The 27,438-nt window shown below is 33.2% G+C and overlaps 1 protein-coding gene across 2 annotated transcripts in view; it reads left to right on the plus strand.

The window, feature by feature from the left end:
* The window catches only part of LOC149079168 (rab GTPase-binding effector protein 1-like), a 34,694-nt gene that overhangs the window by 5,364 nt on the left and 1,892 nt on the right, over positions 1–27,438 (plus strand). The window contains exons 3-18 of one of the 2 annotated variants that reach the window (XM_089240070.1): positions 1,277–1,403; positions 2,500–2,641; positions 7,571–7,783; positions 8,119–8,254; positions 9,088–9,336; positions 10,522–10,661; positions 12,088–12,310; positions 13,928–14,052; positions 14,928–15,149; positions 16,204–16,302; positions 17,332–17,370; positions 18,991–19,092; positions 21,999–22,188; positions 22,645–22,799; positions 24,890–25,006; positions 26,464–26,574. In XM_089240070.1, the coding sequence (XP_089096196.1) occupies positions 1,277–1,403; positions 2,500–2,641; positions 7,571–7,783; positions 8,119–8,254; positions 9,088–9,336; positions 10,522–10,661; positions 12,088–12,310; positions 13,928–14,052; positions 14,928–15,149; positions 16,204–16,302; positions 17,332–17,370; positions 18,991–19,092; positions 21,999–22,188; positions 22,645–22,799; positions 24,890–25,006; positions 26,464–26,574 (2,390 nt within the window). The remainder of the gene's footprint in view (positions 1–1,276; positions 1,404–2,499; positions 2,642–7,570; positions 7,784–8,118; positions 8,255–9,087; positions 9,337–10,521; positions 10,662–12,087; positions 12,311–13,927; positions 14,053–14,927; positions 15,150–16,203; positions 16,303–17,331; positions 17,371–18,990; positions 19,093–21,998; positions 22,189–22,644; positions 22,800–24,889; positions 25,007–26,463; positions 26,575–27,438) is intronic. The other variant, XM_089240071.1, reaches the window with a different exon arrangement.

A 27,438-nucleotide genomic window follows, 5' to 3' on the forward strand; every position in this document is an offset into this window, starting at 1 on the left:
AGTCCTACATGGTTCTGCCATAAAAATTTTACACAAAAAAAGGCTCCTTGAGTGAAACAAGACTTCGCCAAAAAGATTTTATACTGAAGAAGGCTCCACGAGTAAAAGATTGAGAACCAATGCTTTAAACCCCAAAAGCAGAATATGCCGAAATCGGCAACGTACGTCGCAGAACAATCTGGAAGAAATTTAAGCAAAATGTAGAAAACAGTATTGTCTGGGAATTTTTTCTGCAGAGCATTTCCAGTCAGCCAAGCGTTCGTTGCAGAGCAATGCAAAACATTCCGCATTGAGGCTTTAAACCACTGTATAGTTCATATACGGGGTGATTATAAAAAAACTATCCCGACATATGGGCCCCTAACTATCATACCATTCACAGAAACTGAATGAAATTTTGGCATAAGGTATTTTGAGGTATGCGCTCAAGAATGATATGGAAAACAACAGTGTCACTCTAACAGTTACGGTTACAGTGAGAAAATTTCGAAAATATCAAAGGGCATCACCAAGTTTTTTGTATTGGAATGCGATCTCCATTGTGAAAAACCCTAAATAGCGTTCGAACGGCAACTGTAGCACGAAAATCCCCGGAGCTAGGCAAGGAAAAAGTAAAAAGGACTTTGCCGGGCACCAGAGCATTAATGTTTGTTTCATTCGTCACACCGTTTCTTCGGCTGAGATCCCAGCCTGATTAGTCCTCCACAAGGTCATGTGGAAAATTTGTGAAACACAATAAAATGCTTTATTTTATGCTGCTTCTCTGTCCTTATTGGTTGTCCTCACTTTTAGCCTATCTACCGCCGGGGATTTTCATGCTACAGTTGCCGTTCGAACGCTATTTAGGGTTTTTCACAATGGAGATCACATTCCAATACAAAGAACTTGGTGTTGCCATTTGATATTTTCGAAATTTTCTCACTGTAACTGTAACTGTTAGAGTGACACTGTTGTTTTCCATATCATTCTTGAGCGCATACATCAAAATACCTTATGCCAAAATTTCATTCAGTTTCTGTGAATGGTATGATAGTTAGGGGCCCATATGTCGGAATTGTTTTTTTATAATCACCCTGTATTTCACAGCATCTTATTGTACTCAACTGTTTGAGAATTGACGCACCTAAACAAATTGAAAGTAAAATCAATAAAATGATTGAAAAGAAAGATGATGCAACTGTTATTTTGTTTGCACTGAAATTCTTTCCAAGCTCACAATATGCATGTAACACCTATTTAAGTAGAGACTATATTGCAAGTTTTTTTATTTCAATAGATGCAGTCAGAGAGGCAGTGAGGAACACCAGCAGCCGATTTGAGAAAGAAATTTCGCAGATACAGAAAGTCAATGACAAGTTGAAAGCTGAATTAAATGAATTGAAATTGCAACCTGGGCGTGACAAGTAAGAAGCCACACATTTTCTATTCCTATTCTTTAAAACTAATTTTACGTGTAAAGTTTTCAGTTCTAATTTTTAATTAAAATAAGTCATGACTTGAAAATTTGTTTTATTTGTTGAGAGATGTGAAACTCATTAGAGCAGGGGCAGACTCAATAAGAATTCATCCTTCCTACAATATAACGACATGAAATAACGGGAACTAGGGAATACAAATAAAACATCAGTAAATTGTATGGCAGTTTATGTGTAACCCAAAAACTTGACTCATATTATCAGATTATGATTAGATAATGATATTTCCAATGTGGCCATGCAAAAGAAACATAATCTGGGGTCTGTCCAGCCAAAATTTGGTTCTATTTTCCTAGCCTTTCACATAATACAAATTAATGAAACCATTAATTTCATTTGGCATTCCTTTTTTTGTGATAATTTAACTAGATTTTGCTTCCCACAAAATTACTTATTTTTCAGACAATTAATGACCCTTCTCACAAAAATGAGGAAAATTAACAGAGGAAAAAGGTCTGGACAGACCCCCTTATAATATAAATATTCGAAATAACAAAAAAACATGCAGCATCCTAAAGTCACAAAAGTGAAATATTCACAATAAGGTCATCTTTCCTCAAACCATTCAGTGAATACATAGGAAATGTTTTTTTAGAAAATGGTAGGTATTTCCAGTTAGACGTCACATATTGCATATGAATATTCTCTACCAATGTGAAAGATTTGACTTTTTCAAATGTAATTAATGAAAAATTTATAGCCTTTTTATGTTTTAAAATTGGTCACATTCAAGGTGACTATACACTACTCTGACGTGCCCACATCACGTAACACAACACTTATGTAGAACATTGCTGAATTGATTTTATTTAAAAGTTAAATTTATTATATATGGTATCAATCTGAGGTACCGTTTCTTTTTTTGTCATTTTCCACGTATCTTCATGAAATATGCCATTAATATGAAGTTTTATGTATTGTACATTTATAAAATTTGAATAATGTATAAAACAAATCTAATTTCTTGGTATTGAAATAAAAAGTACAACTGTATAGTAATGTTTGAGTATTTTTTTCTTTGAAGAACCGAATTCACCAGAGAAGGTGTCCTGGCTGCTGTCACCAAATCTCTGCGTCGAGTCAGTAATATTAGCGGCCCTCTGCCATTTGTATCTACTGGTGATAGTTCAGAGAATTTAGAAGAAAGTATGAAGAAGGTAGACCTTGTTAGTAATTCATTTATTCTTTTATTTATTTTTTTTTTAATTTATGGCTTATGACTTTTTCAGTTTGCTATTTCATGCATTAGTGTATGCTATTTTGTTTCATAATTTCATAGTTCAAGACAACATTTCCATAAAGTACTAAACTAAAGCATATCAAGATCATTTTTTTTTTACACCCTTATATACAGATAAATCAAGTCAATCTTGTTCCAAACTCTGCCAAAAAGCTGGGCTGGAAGAAATCTCTGCAACGGGATAAGTCCAGTGGCATTCATTCAGTTAAATCAAGCAATTGCAAACTGTTGTATATAATAAACAAAGAGATCCTTAGTAATCAAAATAAAAGGACACAAAAGAAGTTGTAGATTAGGTCAAACCATGAAATTAGCAATGGCTGAACAATGACCATAAAATTTAAACTTAATTCTCTGAGTCCCAGGGTACCGTCAATTAAAAACTGCTTCTTTTCATTGAATGTACTGAGATCAGGCTTCCCAATGACCTGCAAAGTCAGGAAAATGTAAAATACAGTGAAAAATCTTATAACGAATCCCTCTTTAACAATCATCTACACTGGGTGTCCTATAAGTCCTAGTTCGGCTTTTGTCTAATCAACCATTAGTTGCAGAGGCATTGGTTTTAACTTAAAAAAATGCTCAAAATGTGTTCAATAATCACTCTGTATCAGTTTTGAAAGTGAAGATACAGTGCATCATAAAAAAACCAAACTTTTTATGTGGTCACCCTATTCTCAAAAATGCAATTAGAAAGTTGTTGTCGTGTCTCTTATGGGGTAAAAAAAAACTTTCTAAATGCAGTGTTCACTTAGATATTTGAATTCAAAGTTGCAGAAAAATTGAGAAAGAACAGCATAAACGAGGGAAAGAAGCATTGTCCATTAGTTCATGCTTCTAATGTTAGTTCATATTATTTTTAATTTTTGAATTCAAATATCTCAGTTACTTAGAAATGTTGTTTTTTGTTGTTGTTGTTGTTGGCCTCGGGAAAAATGGAGCAACAACTTTGATTTTTTTGGGACGGTGTCCATATTCAATTTTTAATCATTATTTTATGACACTGTATTATGACTCTTGAAATTGGTACAGAGCAATTACTGAACCCATTTGGAACCTTTTTAAATTGGAACCATACCTCTGACGAACGGTTGATGAGATAAAGTCAGAATTAGGACTTACCAGACAATGTATGATGTTTTTCTCTGGACTCACTGCACTTTTCATAGTGCTAATATATTTCCATCTGTAGCAATAACCCAATATTACTAATATAACTAACTGATATGTTTCTCCAGTCCCTTGAGGAACTGCTGTGGTAGTCGAGTAGTCATAGTGACGGACTCGCATCACGAGGATCCGGATTCGAACCCCACTGTCACCACAGTGGTGGTCAGCTGAAGTTGGTTTCCTGTGGTTCCCAACTTCGAGGCGCAAATGCGAGCCGATCTCCCCATTAAAAAGTCTCGCCACAGGGAGCAACAAGCCTACAACGATAAATCATTCAATCATTACACTTCACTCATAGTTGAAAAAACTAGTGGCAGATGGCAGTACTACACATAACAAGCATTACACAGAAACAAATTTCATGGAAGGTTCCCTATACGTACAGACATGTTCCAACATGTACCATTTCGTTAGAGGTTCCGCAGAGGAATATGAACGAGGTGCATGTCTGGTGTAGTAGTAGTGTCTTGAGGATTGTTCAGGACCGTAACTAGGGGGGGGGGAGCAACTGACCTGGGCAGCAAAATTTAGGGGGGGGGCAGCAGTTTTAGGTTAGAACAAAGAACATTACAAAATTATCAAATTTTAAAGTTGTGGGGGTGACAAAATAATGTTTGCCCTGGGCGGCAAAAATCCTAATTACAGCTCTGGTGTCACTGTGTTTTGCAAACGTCAGGGAAATATACAAATATTTCATAAAAGTCAAAAAAAAAATTCAGTGGAGGAAACAATAGGTATACCAGAAAACCCTTTGGAAAGGGGTTAAGATTTTGAATTATATTTCTTCTGGAGTTTTGGTCAGGGAAATGATTGAGCTAACCTGGTCTGGGAACCTTGAAAAAGCCATTGAAAAAGTTTTTTTTTAGTTGTGGTGTATGATCTATATATATATTTTTTTCATTAGATTGGATGTAGCAAATTTTTTCTTTTTCCATGTTCATTATAGCTGTTTTGACTAGATGTACTACTTTTAACTATTTTTTCTTATACATAATTAATGGGGGGGGGTTTTTTTTGGAAATTAACTTTTTTTAAATTCTCTCTTTTTTTTATATAAAAATATATATATTTTCATTCAAGTTCCTTACTGTAGCCTGTATATTTTACTCTCTAAGCACCAAAACTTTTAGATTCTGGTTTATACTACCATAGTTTTGTGCACTGTATAAAAAATTTCTAATTTTAGTCTTTAATGACATACTAAAGTCATTGTGTTAAATTGTCAATAAATAAAAGCCTCCGACTTAAAGGAACTGTAAAGAATAGAAATAGAGCTGACACTTATAACTACCCCTATCTTTCATGGAAAAGCAGACATATTGAAGGTTACTATATCGTGAGTTAAAAGGGGGGAAAAAATAGCTTCTTGTACACCTTCTCTCTTGTATGTTTCTTTCAAGTATAAGATGATTTTCTGCAGTGCTGTTCACTCTCTCACTTATGCTTCTTTTTTCTAGTTCCCTGATTTTCACAGATGATGCATAAGTACAGTGAAATTTCACTACGACGATAAATCCCTCTACAACAATATTTTAAAAAATCGTGTTATTAGCTATAATTCTGTAATCTGGGTCTTCAACAATGTGACAAAAAATTTTTGGGGAATTATAGCTGCGTTTTAACCGTAAACCATGGCAACCCTAACAATCAAAGGAATCGCAATATATCTGAAAGAGTACCATTTTATGGTACTACTTATCCCAATGATAGGTAAATGGCTCATTAAATGCTTCTAAATGAAGCATTTTAATAAAATTAAACTGCATTATGTTAACGAGATGCAATGATTACATTTATTCGATACGCATTATTTTGAGGCAATATTGATCATTCTCTGATTGCAGAATGCCATCTTCTTTGACAACTGAGATCAGGACTGTTTTGACTGTTAAATTACTGATGATTATGAAGTCTAGATGGTTTTAACCATTAAAAAATTTAATGACTAGTGTTCATGAGCTACAGATGATAAAATTTTTTTTTTCTCGATTGATTTTGTTTAATATATAATTATACTATTTATTATCCTTTCATAGTATATCATCATGTTTTGATATCAATTCTTTTGTGTTACATGCTATTTTTTATTTAGGCATTTTAAATTTTTTGTTTGCTGTAGCTGCTCAATAACAAAAGAATTTCAACACTTTTTCTAAAGAAGTTGAAACACTTGACATATCTCTACAAATAGCATTACAATGAAACGGTTGATATTTGGAAAATATCTAAATATCTGTTATCACAAACATCTCTATTGATTCCAAACTGCGGGAAAAAAAAGGATGTTATGAAAATTTTGTGAGCAATATTCATTTGAAAAACATGAAAAGAAGTGCTTGAGTTTTAATAAACCTACAAAAATATACACGTATTCTGAAAATTCTTTTTATTTTTTGCATTTATATGCATTGATGCTAAAAAATACCAAAATATACAAATGCATATGCACTTATGAATTTACATAGAATACAGGCTCTATTTATCACTAAATGTAGTAAAAGGATCTGCAGGCTCTACATATGTTTTATTCTATATTTCTCATCATACATTCACATGGTCTTGGCTACACCTGACTAGGAATTTTTTTATAGGATCGTAAAATATATCTAAAGGGATATGGATAATCTCACTAGAGTTTTTTCTGGTGATTAGAATAAAATTTTCAGGTCTCTCACTTGTTCTACTTTTCTTACTTTTTGTAAAATTTCCTACTTTCTCATTTTTTTCCTACTTTTTTACCAAATCCTATCAACAAAATTCATGTAATTGATTGTAATTGAAGAGGGAATCATCAATATATATGAATACCAAAATATATGTACCAAATAATACAAATGTAGTAGATTGCAATTAATGATTCTGCCAAAGCAGAAATTGTATGGTTTTTAAAGTTATTTGGGGGGGGGGGGGTGTAAGTGGACTGGTGGTTTATTAATTTTTCATTTGCATAGTTTGAGGGTTCAACAAGTTTAGTAGTAAAAACGTGCTTCATTTGTGAAAAAAAATTAGCACCAAAATTTAAACAAATCCTTTTAAAAAATGGATGGACAATGCAGTAAAACCATCTGATCCACCGTGACTTATTTATATCAGACCTTGTAATTTACAAATTTTGCACTGTGCTTTTGGAAGTGGTCTCGAAAGAGTATCATTCTTAAAAACTTACGTTTTCATAATTTGCAGTGTCGAAGAGAGTTGGCAGAACTAGACTGTGGAAGACTCCAAAAAAGAAAGTAATATAATTATATTATGAGGACAGATGAAAAGCATTATCTGTGGTTGATAATACCCTATTTTGACAGAAAATTGTTTTTGGTACCAAGTCATTTCTGTCGTTTTGCTTTGGTTGGAGTTGCTACATGACACTGAAATAGTGCTATGAAAAAAAAAAAAAAAAAGTTAAGAAAAAATAATTTTTTAAATTAAAAAAACAATTGTTTAGGGTTTTTTATTATGTTATAATTATGTTGTCTAAGAGTAGTACCCTCCCTCCGTCCTAGTTTTTCTAATTTTTTGAGTGGGAGCCCTGAATTTTTTCTTATTCAAATTACAGACTTAAACATATGGAATGTGTGTTAAAATCAAAAATTCCTTTAATTATTTTATTATTACATGGATAATATCAATTTGATGTTACTGTGATGAATAAATTTCATACTGTCTTCATGCTTTTTGTTTTATATAGGCCCAGGAAGATGCTGAGGTATTGAGTTCCTTGATAGTGCCATTAGAAGAAGAGATAAAAGCTCTCAAAGATAAGCTTCGAGCAACAGATGACCAGCTACGAATATATGAGACTGCATTTGCTGGCCTAGTCAAAGGTTTGGGTAGTGATTCTTTATCAGAAATGGTGAAAGGGAAAGGTCCTGCTGAAGTAGTTGAACATTTAGATGAAAAGGTAAGTTTAAAGACATTGTGTTTATTTTATTTTTTTGGTTTGAAATATTTTTTGATAGCATAGCTTGGTTGAACGTCTATAACAAACACTCCCCATCAGCATACACTTCCTGTTAACAGACACTTTTTAAGTCTTCGAAACATGGCCTCAATGTATTTCACTATATTTTAACTGACACTTGCCGTTGGCAGACATAAATTTTGGTCCTGCGGTGTCTGGTTGGGCTGCCTTATCGAGAGATTCTACTGTAACCTGCTTAAGCGATTATATCATATACTTTTTTGATATTCATGAAATTCTTATATTCTGATTTTATTTTTTAATTTTTATTCCAGCTTACAAGCCTGAGCCAAGGTCTGCAAGCTGAAAAAGCATCTCGTAGCGACCTAGAAATGTATGTTGCTGTATTGAATACTCAGAAGAGTGTCATGCAGGAAGACATGGATAGGATAAAAAAAGAATTCCAAGAAAGTAAAAAAAGCAAAGATTTTCCTTATATTTTTATGTAAAAATTTTAGTTTCAAACTAAAATTGTGAAGTGTTTCCCTTTTATGATTGGTTATCCAATTTTTTTCTCATTCATATTTTTGCATCATCTTAAGCATAATTATTATATTTATTGTTATAATATTCTACTATTTTCATAATTAATATTCTTATATTTATAATTGTAATATTAAGGATTTATTTATTAATAATAATAATTATTATTATTTATTATTTTATTTTTTTTTCCAGATATTATGGCTAGGTGAACTCGGATAAAAAAGTATAGTCTCCGCCAGGAATTGAACTCAGTCCTGTTGCAATCCAGGTAAGCGTGCTATCCATATACACCATTGGGGACATGATCATTCCTTCTTTACTTCAGTGCGCCAAGCTAGAGTGTAAATAGAGGCAAAGTAGCATTCCCTCTCCCAACTCCAGCTACTATGTTTCTTCTTCAGCGCATTATGCTATAGAGAGTAAATAAAGGAGGAATGGTCATCTCCAGTGGTGCATATGGATAGCGCACTTGCCCAGATTTCAAGAGGACTGAGTTTAGTTCCAGACGAGAGAGAGAAGACTAGTCTACTTTTCTTTCTGAGTTCAGCTCAGCATAATATCTAGAAAAAAGTATTTCTTTCAAATATTGGGTCGAGAAAAATTGTCTAATATTATCAACTTAAGGTTTTTTATCTCACTGTTCGTTGGTTGTTACATTGCATCTGCAAAATTATTATAATAATAAACTAAGTAATATCAGAACGAAACTAACTGAAGAAAAAAACTAAACACACTAAATATAATTATGTCATACTTAGTTTGTCAACTACTGGAAAAAGAGAAAAAAGAACATGCATCATTGAAGAGAACATGGCAAATGGCTAATGACCAGTTCTTAGAAGCACAAAGGCTACAGACAAGGGATATGGTTCGCATACAGAGTGTATTGACATCTGAACAGCAACGACAGATCTCTGAAATGAAGAGGAGAGATGAAGAGGCCATAGAGCTAGAAAGGCAGTCACAAAAGAATGGGGCAACTATAGAAACTGACAAGGGGATTGAAGGTCAGTTTTTTTTGTTATGTTTTTTTTCTTCACATTACGGAAGATAGTTTTATTTTGTTATCATATTTAAAATATAAAATGTTTGTAAGGCAATGAGTTTTACAATCAGAAAAAAAAGATAATTTGTAGCACTTATCAATGAGTTACTAATTTGATTACATTTCTCTCCAGACTTGCCAACTGCTACAGAATTTCTGTTGTTTCTTTGTATTTCTACCATAAAATATGGAACTATGGCGAATCATAAAAAACTATAGAAATCTGTTTTTTTAGAAACTTCTTTTGTTCAACAATTTTTTTGAATTCCCTTATCCTGTCGAGTAAGAAATGATATCATGCACATTTCCAAAAAATGCACATCAAGCCAAAAATAAATTGAAAATTAATAACAAATTACCAGATCAGCATAAAGAGATTAGGTTTACTCTGAGATAACTTATAATGACCTACAGTTCTTTTTGATAAATAAATTTAATTTCACTCACAGATGGCACTATAAAATGAAAAACTTGACGCCTATATAAAATTGATTTTCTGTGTCTATGTGTGTTCTTTATTCAAATCTACAATTTTATACCAGCCTTTGCTAAATTTTGTACGTGTACCAAACAGGACCCCAACTTAACTGATAGGCTACTTTAAAAATTTATCAGAGTTGGGCAAATGCCTAATAAGGTCAAAAAACTGTTCAACAACAATGACTTGTGGAATGTCTACTTTTGTTACCTTGGTTCCCAAACAAAGTTTGTCACTTTTATGATGCTTCCAGTATATGAAGTAAACCCAGGCAGTGCCAAGTATTACTGTTAATTTGATATAGTATGTCAAATTCAGAATTTTTTTACAAAGTTGAAGGAAATTGATTTGAATTGAAAAAAAAAATCATGGGACATAAAAAGTTTTTTTTGGAGGGGGAACTGCTTTTCTCCCCTGATCAACATTGCCACTAGATAGGCTTGGTTCCAAGGTGGGCATGTATGCATTTCATTGTTAGTAATATTTAATTATATTTTTGTGCCAAATACAAGTTTGATTTTTCACCTCCAATCTTGTATCATGCACTTTCTTATAGGAAGTGTTTGCTTAAAATTTTTAGATTTTAGTGAATTTTTTTTCAATTGATATTTTTTCTTTGTCTTTATTTTTTGAATTTATCTATTCTAAAAACATGAATGATATTTACAGAATTACCTAGGTCTTCGTCGCCTTTTCAAAGACCATCATCTGCAAAGTTGGCTAAAGTGTCACCTAATTTGCATCGGCGAGTGCCTTCCAATCAGAGCAGGATAAGCGACGATGTGAATCTTCTTTCTCCTTCATCTGCTGTAAGTCCAACATACTGAATAATTTCTTCTGATGACATTTATGTAGGTAGAATAAATTATCTGAAAATTAAATATATTTAATCGGAAGAATCATTGTCATGTGTTTAATATGGATTCAAGGATTTATATTGTGATTTTTGAGTTCGAGCAAAAATGCATATTTCCTTTTCATCTTATCTGAGATTGATAATAAATTGTGACTATTTAACTATGATTAATCAGGGATATATATTTTTCATGCACACAACACTATGATCTGCTTCAAGGAACTATAACTCTATCCGAAGGTTTTTAACAGCTGACTGATGCGAAAATATATCTAGGAAAGAGAAAATTCAACTGCCCAGGGAATCGAACCCATGTGCTTTCATTTTTCGGGTGAACGCCCTAAACCACTAGGCTACAAAGGCAAAAAATATTTCAATCTTTCCTTGGGCAGTTGTTTCCGTAAGGGCAGTTGAATTTTCTCTTTCCTAGATATATCTTTGCATCAGCCAGCTGTTAAAAACATTTGTATGGGTAGCGGAGAGTGATATCATCCTTGTATAACTCTATGATCTGCTTCAAGGAACTATGACACTATGATCTGCTGCCTATAACTAGGAGTCAGAGGCACAAACATATATAATTTTGCTGCCTCTTCCACTGTAAAATTCAATTCTCTTACCTCCCCCCCCCCCCTCCAAGTTCTGGTCTGACAAATGTCAAAAGAATTTTGGGAAAGGGGATATGAACTCCCATACATCGCCAGAAAAGGGAATTTTTGTATCTTTTTCCCCATACGAGTGGAAGAAAAAGTTGTCCAGTGGGTTCAATATGGAAGCCAAAAACTAATCTTCGAGTTGTCAATCTGCCCTGTGTAAATGGGGCTGCTACAACTTCTTCTGAACTCACACATATTTCAATTTGAAAGCTTTTTCGTATGTAAATTATTTCACTGATGTTATTCGAATCGATACACTGTATGTATAAAAATACATTCACATCTGCAGTCCCGTTCTCTTGGGCTTTTTAGCCGTGGGCCGAGGTCTGCCATGACTGCAGACAAAATGTTTTTCTGTTTAAAATTTCGAACCGGAGTTTAAAAGTCCCAAAATGCCAGCAAATTGTCAGGACATGTGTGTATATTATTTGATCGTATCTATTAAATCTGTATGCTGGAGCTAAAAGGCACCATGTTCATTTTTGTCAATATTGGTGATAATATTATTAATTTGCAGTACTTTTGTTACATTGCACATAAGTGTAGGACACTTAAGTCCTATTTCAATAAGTAACGGATACATTCAGCATACAGAAATAATCTTTGAAAAGCTATCAGACTTTGTTTTTCCCCCAGTGAATTTTTTTCTTGCGATTTGGTTCACTGTCTTTTGCTTTTATAGTAAAATTAAATTTCCATCTTTTTTTTCTACCCGTCTTAAAGCGAGCTCAGAGTATACCTGCAAATCTGGATCAGGCAAGTGATGATGTTTCTTCTGAGAAAAGGTCATTGTCAAGTTCTGCTCTCAGCAAAATGTCAGATAGCACTAGTACAAAGAGTAGTTTAGTTTTTACTCCTCTGTGCTCTCCTCCTGTCCGAGAAGAAGCTTCAGTATCACCTGAGAAGCTACCAGGCTTGACTCAAGATCAACTTAAAGCTCTATCAGGTGATGTTTATTTTCTTAATGCTTTGAATCGTGAATCAACTTCTTAATCGCTTTTTTTTAAGTTAGTTCTCAAATCATTAGATAGCTTTCAGCTTAAAGCAGTCACAGAAAAAATAAAGAAATTTTATGCTGTGATTAGACACTACTAAACTAGACCATAATGGAAAAAAGGAGTCTTCGTACCCTGAACAATCAGTGAAGTTTTCTTTCCCCTGAATGCTATGGTAAACTTGGTAGGGATGAGCTACCACAGATATAGTCTCTTCGACAGTTATTTTTGGCAACGTGGAGCTGATTAATGAGTAATTAATAATTTTGCTTTTATTTTGTCATAACAGCTCGACACTGATCTGTCACCCCCATGCAGCAAGCACATCATGGCCCACATGCTTGCCTGAGACAACTCTCTAGGAATGTCAGGATGCTCCATATTAGCTTTGAGTACAAGTGAATCTAAAATTTGTTATGTGCATGCATTAATAATGAACCACATTTAACTAGTACAATGTTTAAAGAAAATACAAAGCAAAATATCAAAGATTGTCAAAAAATTAAAATGCAAGTTGAAGGAAAAAAAATAGTCATCTTGAGCTGGATTCGAACCAATGATCTTTGCAATGATAGCGTAATGCTCTACCTATTACTCTAAACGTAACCTATTATTCTAAAAGTAAATACCTCATTCAGTTGTCATTAAATATATCAATTGCTAAACATCCTCTTTTTATGCCAACCTTCAATTCTCAGATTCTTTGCTAATTTAAAATGTCAATTTTGAAGCAATGCTGCATGCTTTCTTTCTTGCCAATCAACAATCGCGCCAAACAATAGCTTACAAAGACTCTCTTCATTTGGGAAAAGGGCTTTACTGATTGATAGGTACAAAGGCTCCCTTTTCTGATGCTTCCCAATAGCATTCAGTTGTCTTCTGTATTTTTAAGGCATGAACAGGCATAAACAATATTTACAATGCTCAGCAAAGAGCTAGAAATGGAAGTGCTTCATTTGTCAAAAATGATTACACTGGCATTGAACAGTAAAATGTGAACAAAAGAGAAAAATTTAAAAAGTGATGAGCAACGCAGTAAAACTATCTGGTTCACCTTGCCTTATTTATGTCGGATCTTGTGATTTACACATTTTGCATTGTGCTTTCGAAAGTGGTCTCAAAGGTGCGTCATTTTAAAAAAATGTATGTCTTCGAAATTTGCTGTGCCTTGTCGAAGAGAGTTGACAAGCTCGTCAGTTTGGAAGACTTCAAAAAGAATGTAATATATATGAGGAGAGACAGCAAAGAATTATCTGTGGTTGCTAGTGCACTGTTTTGGCCAAAAATTGGTTTTGTAACCAAGTCATTTGTTATTTTGTTTTGGCTTGACTGAAATAGTGCTAGGGAAAAAAAAGGTTCATTCAAAATTTAAAATAAAAATTTTAATCATTTAAAATTTTTTTTTTCCATTATGCTATGATTATGTTGTCTAAGGGGGTTACCCTCTCCCATCCTACTTTTTAGTCCTGCGTTTTCCTACTTTTTCTCATTTTTTGAGTGGGAGCCCTGCATTTATCTTTATAGCATGCATTCGAATATGTTGAATGATTTCATTTGATCCGTTTCAGATCTCACGCCTGAGCTTGAAGTGAGAAGGTGTTTGATCGACAGTGCCAGAGCTGAAACTGAGGGTTTCTCATTTGTGGGCAAGAGACTTGTCAGTGAGACAGAGTGGCAACTGTTAGAGGAGGAAGTAAGTTCTTCATTTCAATTCATATTTTATTATACATTCTGCATTTCATTGAATAAAAAAAGTAGTGTCTGCCAAGGATTGAAAATATACGTCTGCATCTCACTGGTTGATTCACATCACTTGATTGTTCATTATTCCGGTTATATCTAACAGCTGTAGTGTACAGGTGTTCAAGGCTGAGTTGCATCTTTAAGTGCAAACATTACAAAAAAATTATGAGACAAATAGAACTTTACTAATTCAGTATTTCTTGGTTTAGATTTATGAGGTGTGAAAGTGATTCACAACAGGAATAAAAACAGATTTCATGAAAAGAGATTGCAATTGAAAATTCAGTCAAAATACAGTAAATCCCCTCTCAACGAACACCCCTCTTTTACGCCAAATAATTCCCCTTATGTAATGAAAGTATGCATTTCTCTCAAACCCCCTGATTAATGGTCACCCATCTTTTATAGACAAATTTTCAGTGTCCCCGAAAGAGAGGTTTAACTATCTTAGCATTTTGAAATCTACGAAATATTTTGTAATTTTTTTAGATTTTAAAACATTCAAATTATGAAAGAAAAATGTTCATTTGTTTCTGTGTGTGCATGTGAGGGGCAGGAATGTAAACAAAAATATTATTGTACACCTCTTTAAAAGTTTGTTTTAAATCATTTTTGATTTTAAAAAAAGCTGCATTTAAAATGTGAAAATAAATGAATTGGTTTTCAAAGCTAATAAAGTCTGCACTTAAACCAGATATCACGTAAAAATCCCAGCATTGTACTACTAAACACATTGATTTCATCAATGAAAGTTATTTCAAATGTAATTGTTTATAGTATAGTGTTATAAGTATTGTGATTATTTATTCATTTTCTTTTTCACAGTTGAAAAAAGCCAGAGAGAAATTCGGCCAACCTTGTGAAATGTGCAGTAACTACGAACTACAGCTGCAGCAAGTGCAGAGGTTGGAACTGGAACAGAGACAAAAGGCCATGAATGCTGAGCAAACACTCGAGCTCTACAAAAAAGACCTGGTGCGTGAGCAGGAATACAGAGGAGAAATGGAAAAGAAGTTTGATGGAGCTGCCAAAGAATGTGAGAAAAAGGTGATGGGCAGTTTCGTGATTGCATAAACCATAAATTTTGGAAAATTTCTTCTAATCGAAACATTTCTTTTATCATTTTCACACTTACAAATACCATACAAAGACAGCACAAGAAACAACACAATGCATAAACTACACACAACTCAATACAAGGGTATGATCTGCCAAGGCACCTGTAGAGAAAACTTCACTCTAATTTTTTTTTTACCTGCTGGCATGAAGAACTAAATAGAATTAAATGCTGGGTTATGTATAGTTATAGGTTATTAATATTATATAGGTTGTTTTAGGTTATTAATATAGGGTGGGCAAAAAGTCTGTAGAAACTTCATAAAAAACCGGAAAAATTACCAAAATAAAAAATGGTTTGCAGGATTAGCATCGCCAGGTCACTGGAATTTTTTTCAGACAGGAACAAACAAAAAGCCAATAGGTGGCGTTGATGTACACAAGTCAAAGAAAAGATAAGCACATAACAAACAGAATGCCCCCAAATAATTTATTACAGCAGTATGTGTTTCACTTGACCACCACCGCCATAGGGGATAACACATTGCAGGTGAGTCACAAATCCCGCAACGGCAGAGTGCAGCAGGTCCACATATACGGTTTACAACAGTGAACTGATTGTGGATTAGGAGTGCAAGTTCTTATAATCATCTCATTTTGCATAGTTCCACCGAAGTCACTCGTACCAGTGCCACTTATTGGCTGTTTTTTGTTATTTTTTCCAGTCTTAAAAAATTTCTGTGAACTAAATGCTAACCCTGCAAACTGTTTTTTATTTCAGGTATTTTTCTGGTTTTTATTCATTTCAAAGGTTTCTAAGGACTTTTTACCCACCCTGTATTATAAAAGTGATATAGTTATAGGTAATGTGTATTGTTTTCTTAGGTTTGACATGTTTTCCCTGTCTGCTATGGGGGTTATTGGGAGGTGTGTGTGTGTGCATATGGTGAAACCCCATACATGTGTTTCAATCTACTCTGGAGGATCAGCGGTCATATCTGTGGTGTTTCAAAATATTTACATATATTTTCTCTATTGTACTTAGGTTGGAGAATTGTTCAAAAGGCATGAAGAAATGGAAAGAGATTATCTACAAAAGAAAAGTGAATTTGATCTTCTGCAGAGAATGGCCAAAGAACACCATGTAAGACAATTTTTGATGTTAATAAGAGAATCTTACCCAAGTTCTACTTCTGCTCATTTTGACGGGAAAATAAGTCTTGACACTCTTCATATGTTCAGAATTTATCGCTCCATTTACCTTGGACAACTAGACTTACTGGAGCAGTCAGACAAACTTTGTTAGTAGTATTGTTATAATCCTTTAGCTCTGCTCCTCCAAACTAGACTTTCAGATCCAGCCAATTTAACCAATAAGTCATTTATACGATAAAGAACCGATGATAAAGACAAATAATTTGGGAAACCCATGAATCCTTATGTAAATTCAACTGTTATCAGTAAGTTTATATATACAAATAATATTTGAGCAATACATCTACTGCAATTGGCAAATTGCCCTACTAGGTGGCTGAAAAATTATGCCCATAAAAAATATGGATGTCAAATATCTCCAAAATACCCAGATAAAAGCAAAAATCACAAAAAAGTAACTATATATAATACACTGTGCTTGAAAAAGATTATGGTTATCTTATCTAAGTATGGATAGCTGCTTGATTTATCCCACTATGACTATAATATTTTTTAAATGTGTCAATTGTGTTAGAATTCATCGCCCCTATGGAGGTAAGCGCTCTTCCATTTATTAACAACTTTATTAGTAAAAAACTCCCTGTGACACCACAACCTGGAATTGTCCCTTACTAAAAACGATACTGGGTATCCCCTTGTCGAAGCAGTTTATTGGCTGTGTATAAATAACTCATGGTAGATCCTATCCATCCTGAGCTTAAAAATATAATATAAAATAAAATAAAATTTGAAACACTTTGATCATATCCCTCCAACACCTGGATTCTTCCAATGCAAACATTTGAGAACGAGAAATCAAATCTTTCTTCAAAGGTCAAGCCTCGAGTGCTAACAAGAGCATGTGTAGCTCTTCTATGTCCCTCTGTAGGTGTGGTCTTTCCATACTTATTGTTTTAGAAATAAACATATTTGCTGCTTCACATAATTACTTGCTTCAAAATTTTTTTTATTTTTTTAGGAAAGCCTTCAATTTGAAAAAGAATCTCTGAAAGCAGAAGTAAGAATTTCTATTTTCCTGTCCTAATTTTGAAATCTCTTCCCCCCCCCCCCTCCCACCCAGTTGTTTGAAGAGAAAAATTGTCACTAATTGTTTTTCTATTTGACTCACATATGGGATAAGGTATGGTGTTAGAGATCAAAATTAGGAAAATAAATTTATTAATTCAACACCTTTTATTTTGTTTATTCACAGATATTAGTATGAGGTTTTTAGGGTGAGATGACATAGATGCAGGCTGACATAAGTCAAAATCTTGTATATAGGGGATTTCTGAATAAATTCTGAAAGGGAGAGATGCTCAAAGAGAATAATGTTACAAAATACTGCAGGTGCCGCAACCCTGATTCTGACACCGCTGTTGGGATCTCTGTCTAGCCTAAGGCTCTGAATCAAACAGGGAGCTCACAAACTATATAAAAATTTCAGAAATTCTGAATTTTCATGACTTCTGGAACTATTTTCCTCATTGGTTTTCGATTGTTTTATTCATCAATTTTAAATGATTTTATTAATTAGTTTTCGATCCTTTCACTTTCCGATTCTAATTTTAATTTTTTTCATCAATGTTAAATTTCAATTAATCCCAAATCATCATTTTTTAATCATTGAAAATTATCATCAGTCCTGAAGTAATTTCTAAAATTCCCAATTTTTATTGATTTTTTTTTTTCTTTCACTTTTAGTGTTATTTTTTGGCATACAGGATGGCATAGGTTTTTCAGGCAATGAAAATTGAATAAAAACATCATCCTATACACGAGTAAATATGGTCAGTTGTATTGCGGTTTTGAATTATGTTTCATGTAGAAACTTGGTTTTGACAACCCACTGCACCATAATTTTACTTGATAAGACCAATGTCATTATTTTACATTCAAGCAATGATCAGCAGTCAAAAAAGTTATAAGCTATTTACAGCCATGAAGGTTTTCCTATTTTCATAAAGCATGGCTTGTTCATTAGCTTTAATCCTTCAACTGTATAGCCTCATGTTGGAAATATTTTTGTATGAGTAAGAAGAAAAATAAAAACCCTTATCCTGTATTGTTTGCAAGTTATTAAAAAAAAACATCCACTCCATTTTTTTAAGTGCAATATTAGCTGTGATATTTGAGTTAAAAAATTGGTGATGAGGGAAAGAACAGCATATGAAGCACGATACAAGCACATCCCTTGGTCTGCTTTTCTTTTCCTCCTTTGGAACAATTTCTGAATTTGAATATCTTTGCCAATATTGCATTTAAAAATATGGACTTTTCCCTTGTTAGGTTTCGTAAAGACGGCAGCAATATCTTAATTGGAAATGAGATGATGGGGATGTATAACAATTTAAATTTTGAATCTTGCCAATATTTTAGATATGTCTTTTATTTTACTAGACAATGTAACTATATGTCATGTTATTTGAATACTTTTTCCTATGGTAAGTGTGTTTCTGTAATCAACAGCTCATGAGTTGTTTGACCTGAAACAAGTTTTCATCATGTCTTGTATATCTGTCGAGAGTATGTTTATAGAGGATTTTGATAAATATGATAACTAACCATCAACTTATTCACTTGCGTAAAGCTATTTTAAATTAATAAGTGTATCATTAATTTTCTTCCCACATTCTAGCTCACTAGGCTAAGACAAGAAAATATGGTTCTTATAGGAAGGCATATTAATAAGGCTCAAGAGCTAAGAAATGAAAAAATAGAATTACCCAACAATTTAGAAGTGAGTGTAACTAAGTCGTGTGAATAAATTTCTGATTGTGCCAACTTTTAACTGTGTGAACTATTAATTGAAATGTTATGAATTTCTTTCCCTGCCTTTTAAAAAATGTATTCTTATTTTACAAAATATGTTTCTATTGTGTACTTATGATTCACATTGCATTTCTCTTGGTGATCTTATCTTATTTTGGAAGTACACCTAATGTGCATGGTTTGTTCAAAAAGTTCTGGGTCTAATTTTTTTCTCCTAACTTTTTTTAGTTCATCCATTTACTGTTTGCTATTTTAAATATTAATTAGCCTCATGTGAATATCAACTTATGTTTTAAGGGGGTAACATTAAGTGCACTCGAATATGAATACTTCACACTTGGTACATGGAACTATAAATTGAATACTTTACACTTTAAAATGGGTACTTTGCACTTATATTTAAAGTTTGAAATATTCGTTTTATAATGGATATCATCCAATACTAAATTGTGGTTGATTCCATCCCTTTAAAATTCATGTTTACCAACACCATAATTAAAAGTGCTAATCATATTTTTTTAAATCTATTTAATAATTAACCAATATTATTAATTTATTTAGAAAAGTAAATGTTTGGAACAGTACCTGACACTCATTGAAGAAAAATCATTCATTAGAAAACTGATCGCATATTATCACGTTTTAATAATTCTTTTGTGGTGTTTTTAAAATGTGTACTACCATGCACTTCTAGTTGGAAGGGTTTAGAGCAGCGTTTCTCAACCCGTGGGCCGCAACATTTGAATAAGTGGTCCGCAGGCAGAAAAAATGAGAAAAATAAGGGGAACTGGAATCTTTTAAATATGGGACGTTGCCCAATATTCATTAAAAAAAAAAATCAGAAAAATTCCCATTTGTTAAAATATTACTGAAAAATTAAGGAAAAGTTGTTGAACCTAACAAATGTGTGAGGCGAACATTTGTATTTATAGCCGTAGTTATCATAAATTATGAAAATGCTGTTTATATTCATGATTTTAATAAAAATTACATAAGCATCGTTGAAAAAATATGGGTCAAATTTATAAAAAAAAAACTATAAACCACAACAATGCCCCGTAATACGGGGCACAAGTGGCCCGTCGAATTGTTTCAGACTTTTTAGTGGTCCTTGGGTTTAGAAAGGTTGAGAAATGCTGGTTTAGAGGATCAAACTGCAAACATTGCAAGATGGGATCTAGGGAGTGCCCACACTCTCACTATGGTGATTATCTCCATACTGATTCACACGAGATCCTGTTGCAGCACGTGTTAATTTATTATTAATTAACTATTTAATTCTTATGTCATAATTAATAAACAATTAGTAACAATGATGTAATTAATCATTACATAAACTCCTTTGGATTTAGTATTCCACTATAAAATGGGTATTTAGTGGAAAGTATCAATTTTAAGGTGCAAACTACCTGTTTTATAGTGGAGATCACACATCCAAACTAAAATGCAGTTGATTCCATCCTATTTTTTAAGCATTAAGAGATAGTCCTTTGTGTTTGAGAACAGGCAGACTATCAACATGGTTATTACGCAACATAAAATTTCAGGCATTTGCTATTTTCAGTTCAAAATATGGAAAGCTGATGGCAGCATCACTATAATATGAAGCATGCATAAACAGCACACTTTCCAGCATGTACCAATAAGTGTTATAAATTCTCTAGAGGAATGTTTGTGAGGTTCACGTACTCTTAATTAGCAGTAGTCCTTATTCTTCAGGATTAAAGTTCTGTATGGATTAAATATTACATTTTGAGAAATTTTTGAAATTTCTAAAAGCAAAGATCACTTTGTTATTGTTTCATTCCTAATGTTCCAGAAAACGTAGAAATAAGTGTAAAATAATATGAAAAATAGAATGTGTGATAACACATCTGAGATGTAACACTTTGTGGCAAGCCATTTTTTTTTTCTTTTGAATTTATGAAATTCTAAATTGTAATTTACATCTTTACTGTTCAATTAGATCATCATATTTAATTTTGCAATGCTGCATAATAATCATTTGGATTCAATATGAGAAATCTTTTTCCACATTATTTACAAAATTTGTATAATATGGTCAGTATGCAAGACATGAGCATATTGCAGAATTATTATTTTTTGTTTAAATATATATCTTTTTATATGCTCTTATTATAGATCGGTGGTTCTTAATTTTTTTGCATTCTGCACCCCCTTGAATAATGCATTTTCTATCTGCTAGAAAATTTAGTTTTTCTGTAATTAATTACATTAAATATCTATTAATTTGTATAAACTCTTTTACTTATTTAATTCCCTTTCATTTGTATTTGATTCAAAAAACTAAACTAAAAAAAAAAGGGAAATTATTTTTTTACCTTTTTTTTAAATTTGGAAAAAAGATTCAATGGATAGTTTTTAACTTACTGATTCCAGCGGGAGCAACAATGTATGAACATTTGCTTGCATTGGATTAATTTTTTTGACTTTTCTATTTAGTTATTTTCACGACACTATCAAATCCAAGCACAGCATACTAATAACATGAGGTACAAATGTAAAGAAACCACAAAATGTTTTATGTGTATAATTGTTTTTAGCATTGTTTTTTCAATCAAAATGGAAAACAATCGGCAATCGAAAAAAAAACTTCTGCAATGTAAATTTTGCATGCCACATTTTGGAAAACAAACCAACGAAGTGTCAAAATATTTGTAAGACTTGTATTTCTTTTAAGAATTGAAAAATTCAATTTTTATCATTTCAATTTCCATGAATAATCAATCAACATGAATCTTTTTTTTCATCTTGCACCCCCCAAAAATGCTCTCCCACACCCCGGGGTTAAGAATCACTGCTATAGATGTATAAAATTTAAATTCTAAGAATTTTCCCTCTCTGAATTTTCAGGAATTGCAGTTTTATTGCCTGCAAAAGCAAGAAGAGCTTATCACTATCCAGGCTGCTAAGGAAGATGTACAAGAAAAATTAAAAGCTGATCTAAAGATTTTGAAAAATCAATTAGCATCTGAAAAAGCTGCCAAAGTCAGTATAGAAGACTCGCTGATGCAAGAGATAAATAACCTTCGCGAACATTTAGGTGATTATTATTTTTTTTTTTGGATTCTTGCGAGATTTCTCTTTGTGTAGAGTAATGAATAAACTACAAGGAGCTCTCTATATAATGATTTTCAAAGCATGACACTTCACGAGAGTATCAGCGTTATATTGAGTTCTGAATTTTAATTGTAAATTCTTGAACTAACCAAATATTTCAATACTTTGTGTGTTCTTTTCTTGCTAGAGTCAAAATTTTAACTATAGATTTCCAAGATTTCACCTCTGACAATTGCAGATGGGAGCTAAAACACATTCAACCAAAACAACAAAAACTACTTGCCACTCCATGTACTAAAAGCTAGAACAATGCAGAAACTAAAGTTTTAGTAGCAATTATATCCAATTCTGAATGATGAATTATTTCAAAATGGTTTTTAAATGCTTTGAAGTTCTAATTTGTTTCAAAATATTGATGAATGAATCAATTTCCAATTAGGTATTGTAGAAAGCCAGAAATCTGAATTGGAAGCTGAAAGAGAACAAACTGGAGAGATGAGCTGTAGGATATCGTCCTTGCAAGATGAATTAGATAAAAAAGAGCCAAAAATTGTGGAGCTACTCAAACAGATGAATGATCTGACCTCTGCTAAGGTTATTATGTTTTCCTCAATTTTTTTTTTATAAGTAACATTACTGTTGCCGATTTTGGCAGTATCAGACAAAGAAAAGTTTAATTAATTGAATGAAAGATTAAATAATTAAAGTATATTTTCTGGAGAGTTAAAATACAAAGCAGATTATATACTGTTGACGCTCAATATAACAACTCTCCTTGTTCATAGAAAACAGATGTTATATTGTTAGGAACCATTGAGTCCATTCCTGGTGACTCTATAGATCATGGCTTTCCAAGCTGGTCGGTCATTCACAGCTTTCCTCAGTTGTGCTAGCTTCATTCCGGTGCTTTGCAACACCTCCTCTATTTACATCTGTGCTCGGTCTGCCTCTTCCTCTCTTTCCTTCTATTCTTCCAAGCATTATCATTTTTTCTAGAGACTTCTGTATGCATTATATGACCAAAGTAAGATAGATATAATGACATCCTAATATAACTAACATTTGAAAAAAAATTAGCTTCTCAAGAGAATTCATATTTAAATGGGATAAAAAAAATTGTTGATTTTATTTAGGTACATTTGATTCATTTTTGTTTCATGTAAGCACTTGTAGTGAAAACACATGTTAGAAAACAATAAAATCATAATTGCATGTACCTATGTACTGAATTCTTCAACATCAAAGGTAAAAGTTGAGTGCACACAATTCTGGCAAACGGAAAACACCAATTTTTTACTTTTTTTTTTTGCCAAAAAGAGGTAGGACACAGCTTAGTTTGGACATTGTCTTAGATTGAAGAGTTTTTTTTAGGTTGTTATATTGGAAGAAAAATAACATGGGATGAATAGGAAAAAGAAAGAGAGATTTGGACTTATTGTACCGGTCATTGTAATGCAATGGTGGCAATAGTGCTGTTATAACAAGCATTGCCTGTAATATGAATTTGTGACATGGAAAAATGCCATTCTGACTTCAACTTGATTAGAGTTTCAGCTACCGTATATACTCGTGTATAAGCCGAGTTTTTTTGTAGAAAAATTCGTTTTTCAAGTGGGGGGGGGGGGGGTCGGCTTATACTCGGGTCAGTTTTTGGTGAGAAAATATCAACCCCCGCAATCAGTAGCCATTTTTGTAGCAGTGTTCGAGAAACCGGCATTATTGGTATGGGATATGTTCAAACTCCAACAGAACCAATAATGTCAAAGCTGAGGCAAAGAAATCTAAAACATCATTGGCTTTGATACCATGTGGGCTAACGTCGATTGTACAGCCTTTAGATGTGAGCATCAATAAGCCTCTCAAAGACTATTTGAGGGATTTGTGGATCGAATGGATGAGTTCCGATGATAAAGTGGTGCCTTGAAGAAAACTGACATTGGCCTGGTATGCCAATGGGTACATGAGGTGTGGAATTCCTGTTTCCGCCAAATTATCATCCGATCCTTCAAAAAGAGTTGCATCAGCAATGCGATGGATGGAACTGAATCCGAAATGATATCCTCTTTGAAAGTGACAATGTCAATGACAGCGAAGATGAAAATAAAAACAAAGATGCCACACCTTATGATGATCTGATGGATTACGATGAGCTTGGAGACTCAGAAGAAATGGTTTAAAAAGTTTGAATCATTTTCTATCGTAAATTTCCACAAGCTATTCATTTTGCATGAAAATATATGATTTTTTTTTCTCTGAAATGAACAGATTTTTTGGGGGATCGGCTTATACACGGGTTTTCAATTTATTGCGGTTTTGGTGGTCCTGAAGTGGGGGGGGGGGTCGGCTTATACACGAGTATATACGGTAATTTCTTTTTTTTTTTTCAAGGACATAAAGCCTCAGTGGTATGATGTAGAACAAGGTACACATGTGATGTAAATGTGTGAATCTGTGCTCATTTTTCAATTGATTTGTACTTATTAAGGGGGATGTGATGTCACTACTATCATCTTGTGCTTGTCATGTGACATGGCACAAATGTGTTTTGTTTTATTAAATACAAATACAACGCCACAACAGGCAAAATGTCCAACAAGTTGGCTGATGGCTTTCATACACCTTGTGTATGAAAATTTTTTTAATGAAAATTAAATAAATATTTGTCATTTTTATTTGATATTCAGACACAGCTAGAAGAAGAGGTTTGTGAATTAAAATCAAAAATCCAAGGTCTGCAGAGTGACTTGAACAACAGTGAAGCTGTGCAGAAAGACTTTGTTAAGCTATCACAGTCATTACAGGTATAATTTTTTTCCATCAATTTTTTCGTCAATTAATCAAGACTTGTTCTAATATAAATGAATAAATGTATTTACTCATACACTATATGTTTCAAGTGAATTTAGTTAATCTTATTTATGCTCAAAAGATTTCTGATAAATTGCTTTTATCAATTACCATATTTGTGTCTTAGGGGCATTAAAGTATCATATCAGCAGATTTTTAGCCATTTTTTACCCCCTCCCCCATCCTGTCAGGAAAAGTCAGCAGAATTTTGTAAGTTCTGCCCCCACCTCCTAACCCAGATTGGGATCAGAGACGTATGTGGGGGGGGGGGGGGGGGGGGGAGAGACACAAGTCTCACTGTGCTTGTTCTCCAGACGATCAAATTTCTTTTTTGATGCCAATTCTTTGAATTAAAATTTTGGAGCATATTTGAATTTTTTAATTATTATCAATTTCTGATAATTTCAATGCTATTTGTTGAAGGCTAAGAAGCTCATTGCGACCCACTCTCAAAGCCATGAAACAATTCTAGAGCACTTGAAGAATCCGCAGAACATTTAGAGATCACTGAAGTGGTTCTGTAGATGACATGAATAGGGGGAATGTTAGTTCAGGTGAACCACAGTCTAGCGAAAGGTTTTTTTCATTTCTGGCTTACTGAGTAAAATGCCATTAAAAATATTTCATGTTTTTTAAAGGGTGGTTGATAATGTAAGCATCATTCAAACCCTGCTTCTCCACTTGTCATCAAAAGTCAGAAGTCAGCAATGCCAACCCCCCCCCCCCCAGTCTATGCTGACGTAATACTTGAATGAGCTCTTACACGCCACGTTCCCCTTCTCCTATTACCATGAAAATGGGTCTGAAAGTAGTATGCATCTTTCTCTGGTTCATATGGTAATTAAATTTTTAAAAGTTATTTAGTTACTAACTATAATGCCCAAGGTTTCTTCAATTACTGGGAGGATTGAAAAAATGGCAAACCATTATAAAGGAATAAACTATCATACATAGGTCAATACTGGTAGCATTAAAGAAGTGGCAAACCATTGTAAAGGCATATGCGTATACGAAATGCATTGCTAGGGAACCATGGTGACTGAAATAAACGTTTTGAAAGTGATTATATTGAGGCCCAGGTTTATGTTGCCGAACAGTTTTTTTGCCTTTTACAAGCATTTGCCCAGCTCTGACGAACTTTTAAAGTAGCCTATCATTCAAGTCGGGTCCCGTTTGGTATATGTGCAAAATTTGTGTAGCGACAATAGATCTAAAATTATAGTTGTATAGAGCACACACCGACAGAAAATCAATTTTATATGTATAGGTTATTGTGAATTTGGGGGGGGGGTGTTTCACTTTAGGAAACACCCCCCCCCCCCCAAATTTTTGTTTGACAAAAAAAAATTTCTTTATATTACTGGTTATTTATAATTTGTGTAAAATAATTTTTGGGTCATTGTTAATTCAGATGGAGTTGGAGAAAATTCGTCAGTCAGATTGTGAGGTTAGATGGCAACATGAAGAAGATGTTGTTGAGTGCAATAGTTGTCAAAAAACATTTCAGAATCGAAAAGAAAAGGTACCCCTTCAGATACATTTTTTTAATGTTTAAAATTTTGTTTTGTGTCGTCAATCAAAAAAATGTTTGGTTTTCGATGGTAATCAAAATTCCTTTTGTGATAACAAAACACAAGAGATTAGCATCTTTGTCGTGCAATATATATATATATAAGCCCTTATTCTCTCCTGAAATGCAGAAAAAATGGTGCATTATAGGAAGCATCTGATTGCAAAGATATGTTAAAGGAACTGAATAAATACTGTTTTAACTCTGATTATCTGACTCTATTTATATGGAGCTCGTTGTTAACCAACTTGATAATTTTTTTCATTCGTGAAGACTATATTATCATGGAAATTCAAAACTCTTCTACTGATTAAAATGAAAATTCCAATGAAGGTAGAGGCACTTCACAAGGGCAAACATTCAACAATCTTTGAGGGTTTCTTCAGAAAGCATCACTCGTTTTGAGTAGCAAAAACATGTTTCTTTTAAAAGCATGAATGATGCTGTTAAAAGAAACTGATATATGTGCAAAACTAAAGATCACCAAATTCTCTATGTGTCAGTTAAATGTTTGTTCAATTATGATTAATGTATTGTATTTTCTCATTACCATGCTGGGAAGTTTACAGACCCAATTCCAACAAAAACAATGAGATCACTCCAACATTCATGCCTTCTAAGTGTTACGCGGCATGCCAGCTAATGGGAAATATGGTAGATAAAATACTGTATCTTCAATTTGTCTATTCTATCAGGGTTCATGCTACAGTCCTGGAAAAATTTCGTAATATCATTTTCAAGCGCTTATAAGTGTTTGAAAAATCTTTGTGAATTTCTACCTTAAATTTTTGTTCCCCCCTCAAACCATGTTCTGCT

Source organism: Pholcus phalangioides, unplaced genomic scaffold (assembly GCF_987345545.1).
Source record: "Pholcus phalangioides strain wild (caught in Gottingen) unplaced genomic scaffold, Ppha-v1.0 ptg000012l_1, whole genome shotgun sequence".
NCBI classification, from domain to species: Eukaryota; Metazoa; Arthropoda; class Arachnida; order Araneae; family Pholcidae; genus Pholcus; species Pholcus phalangioides.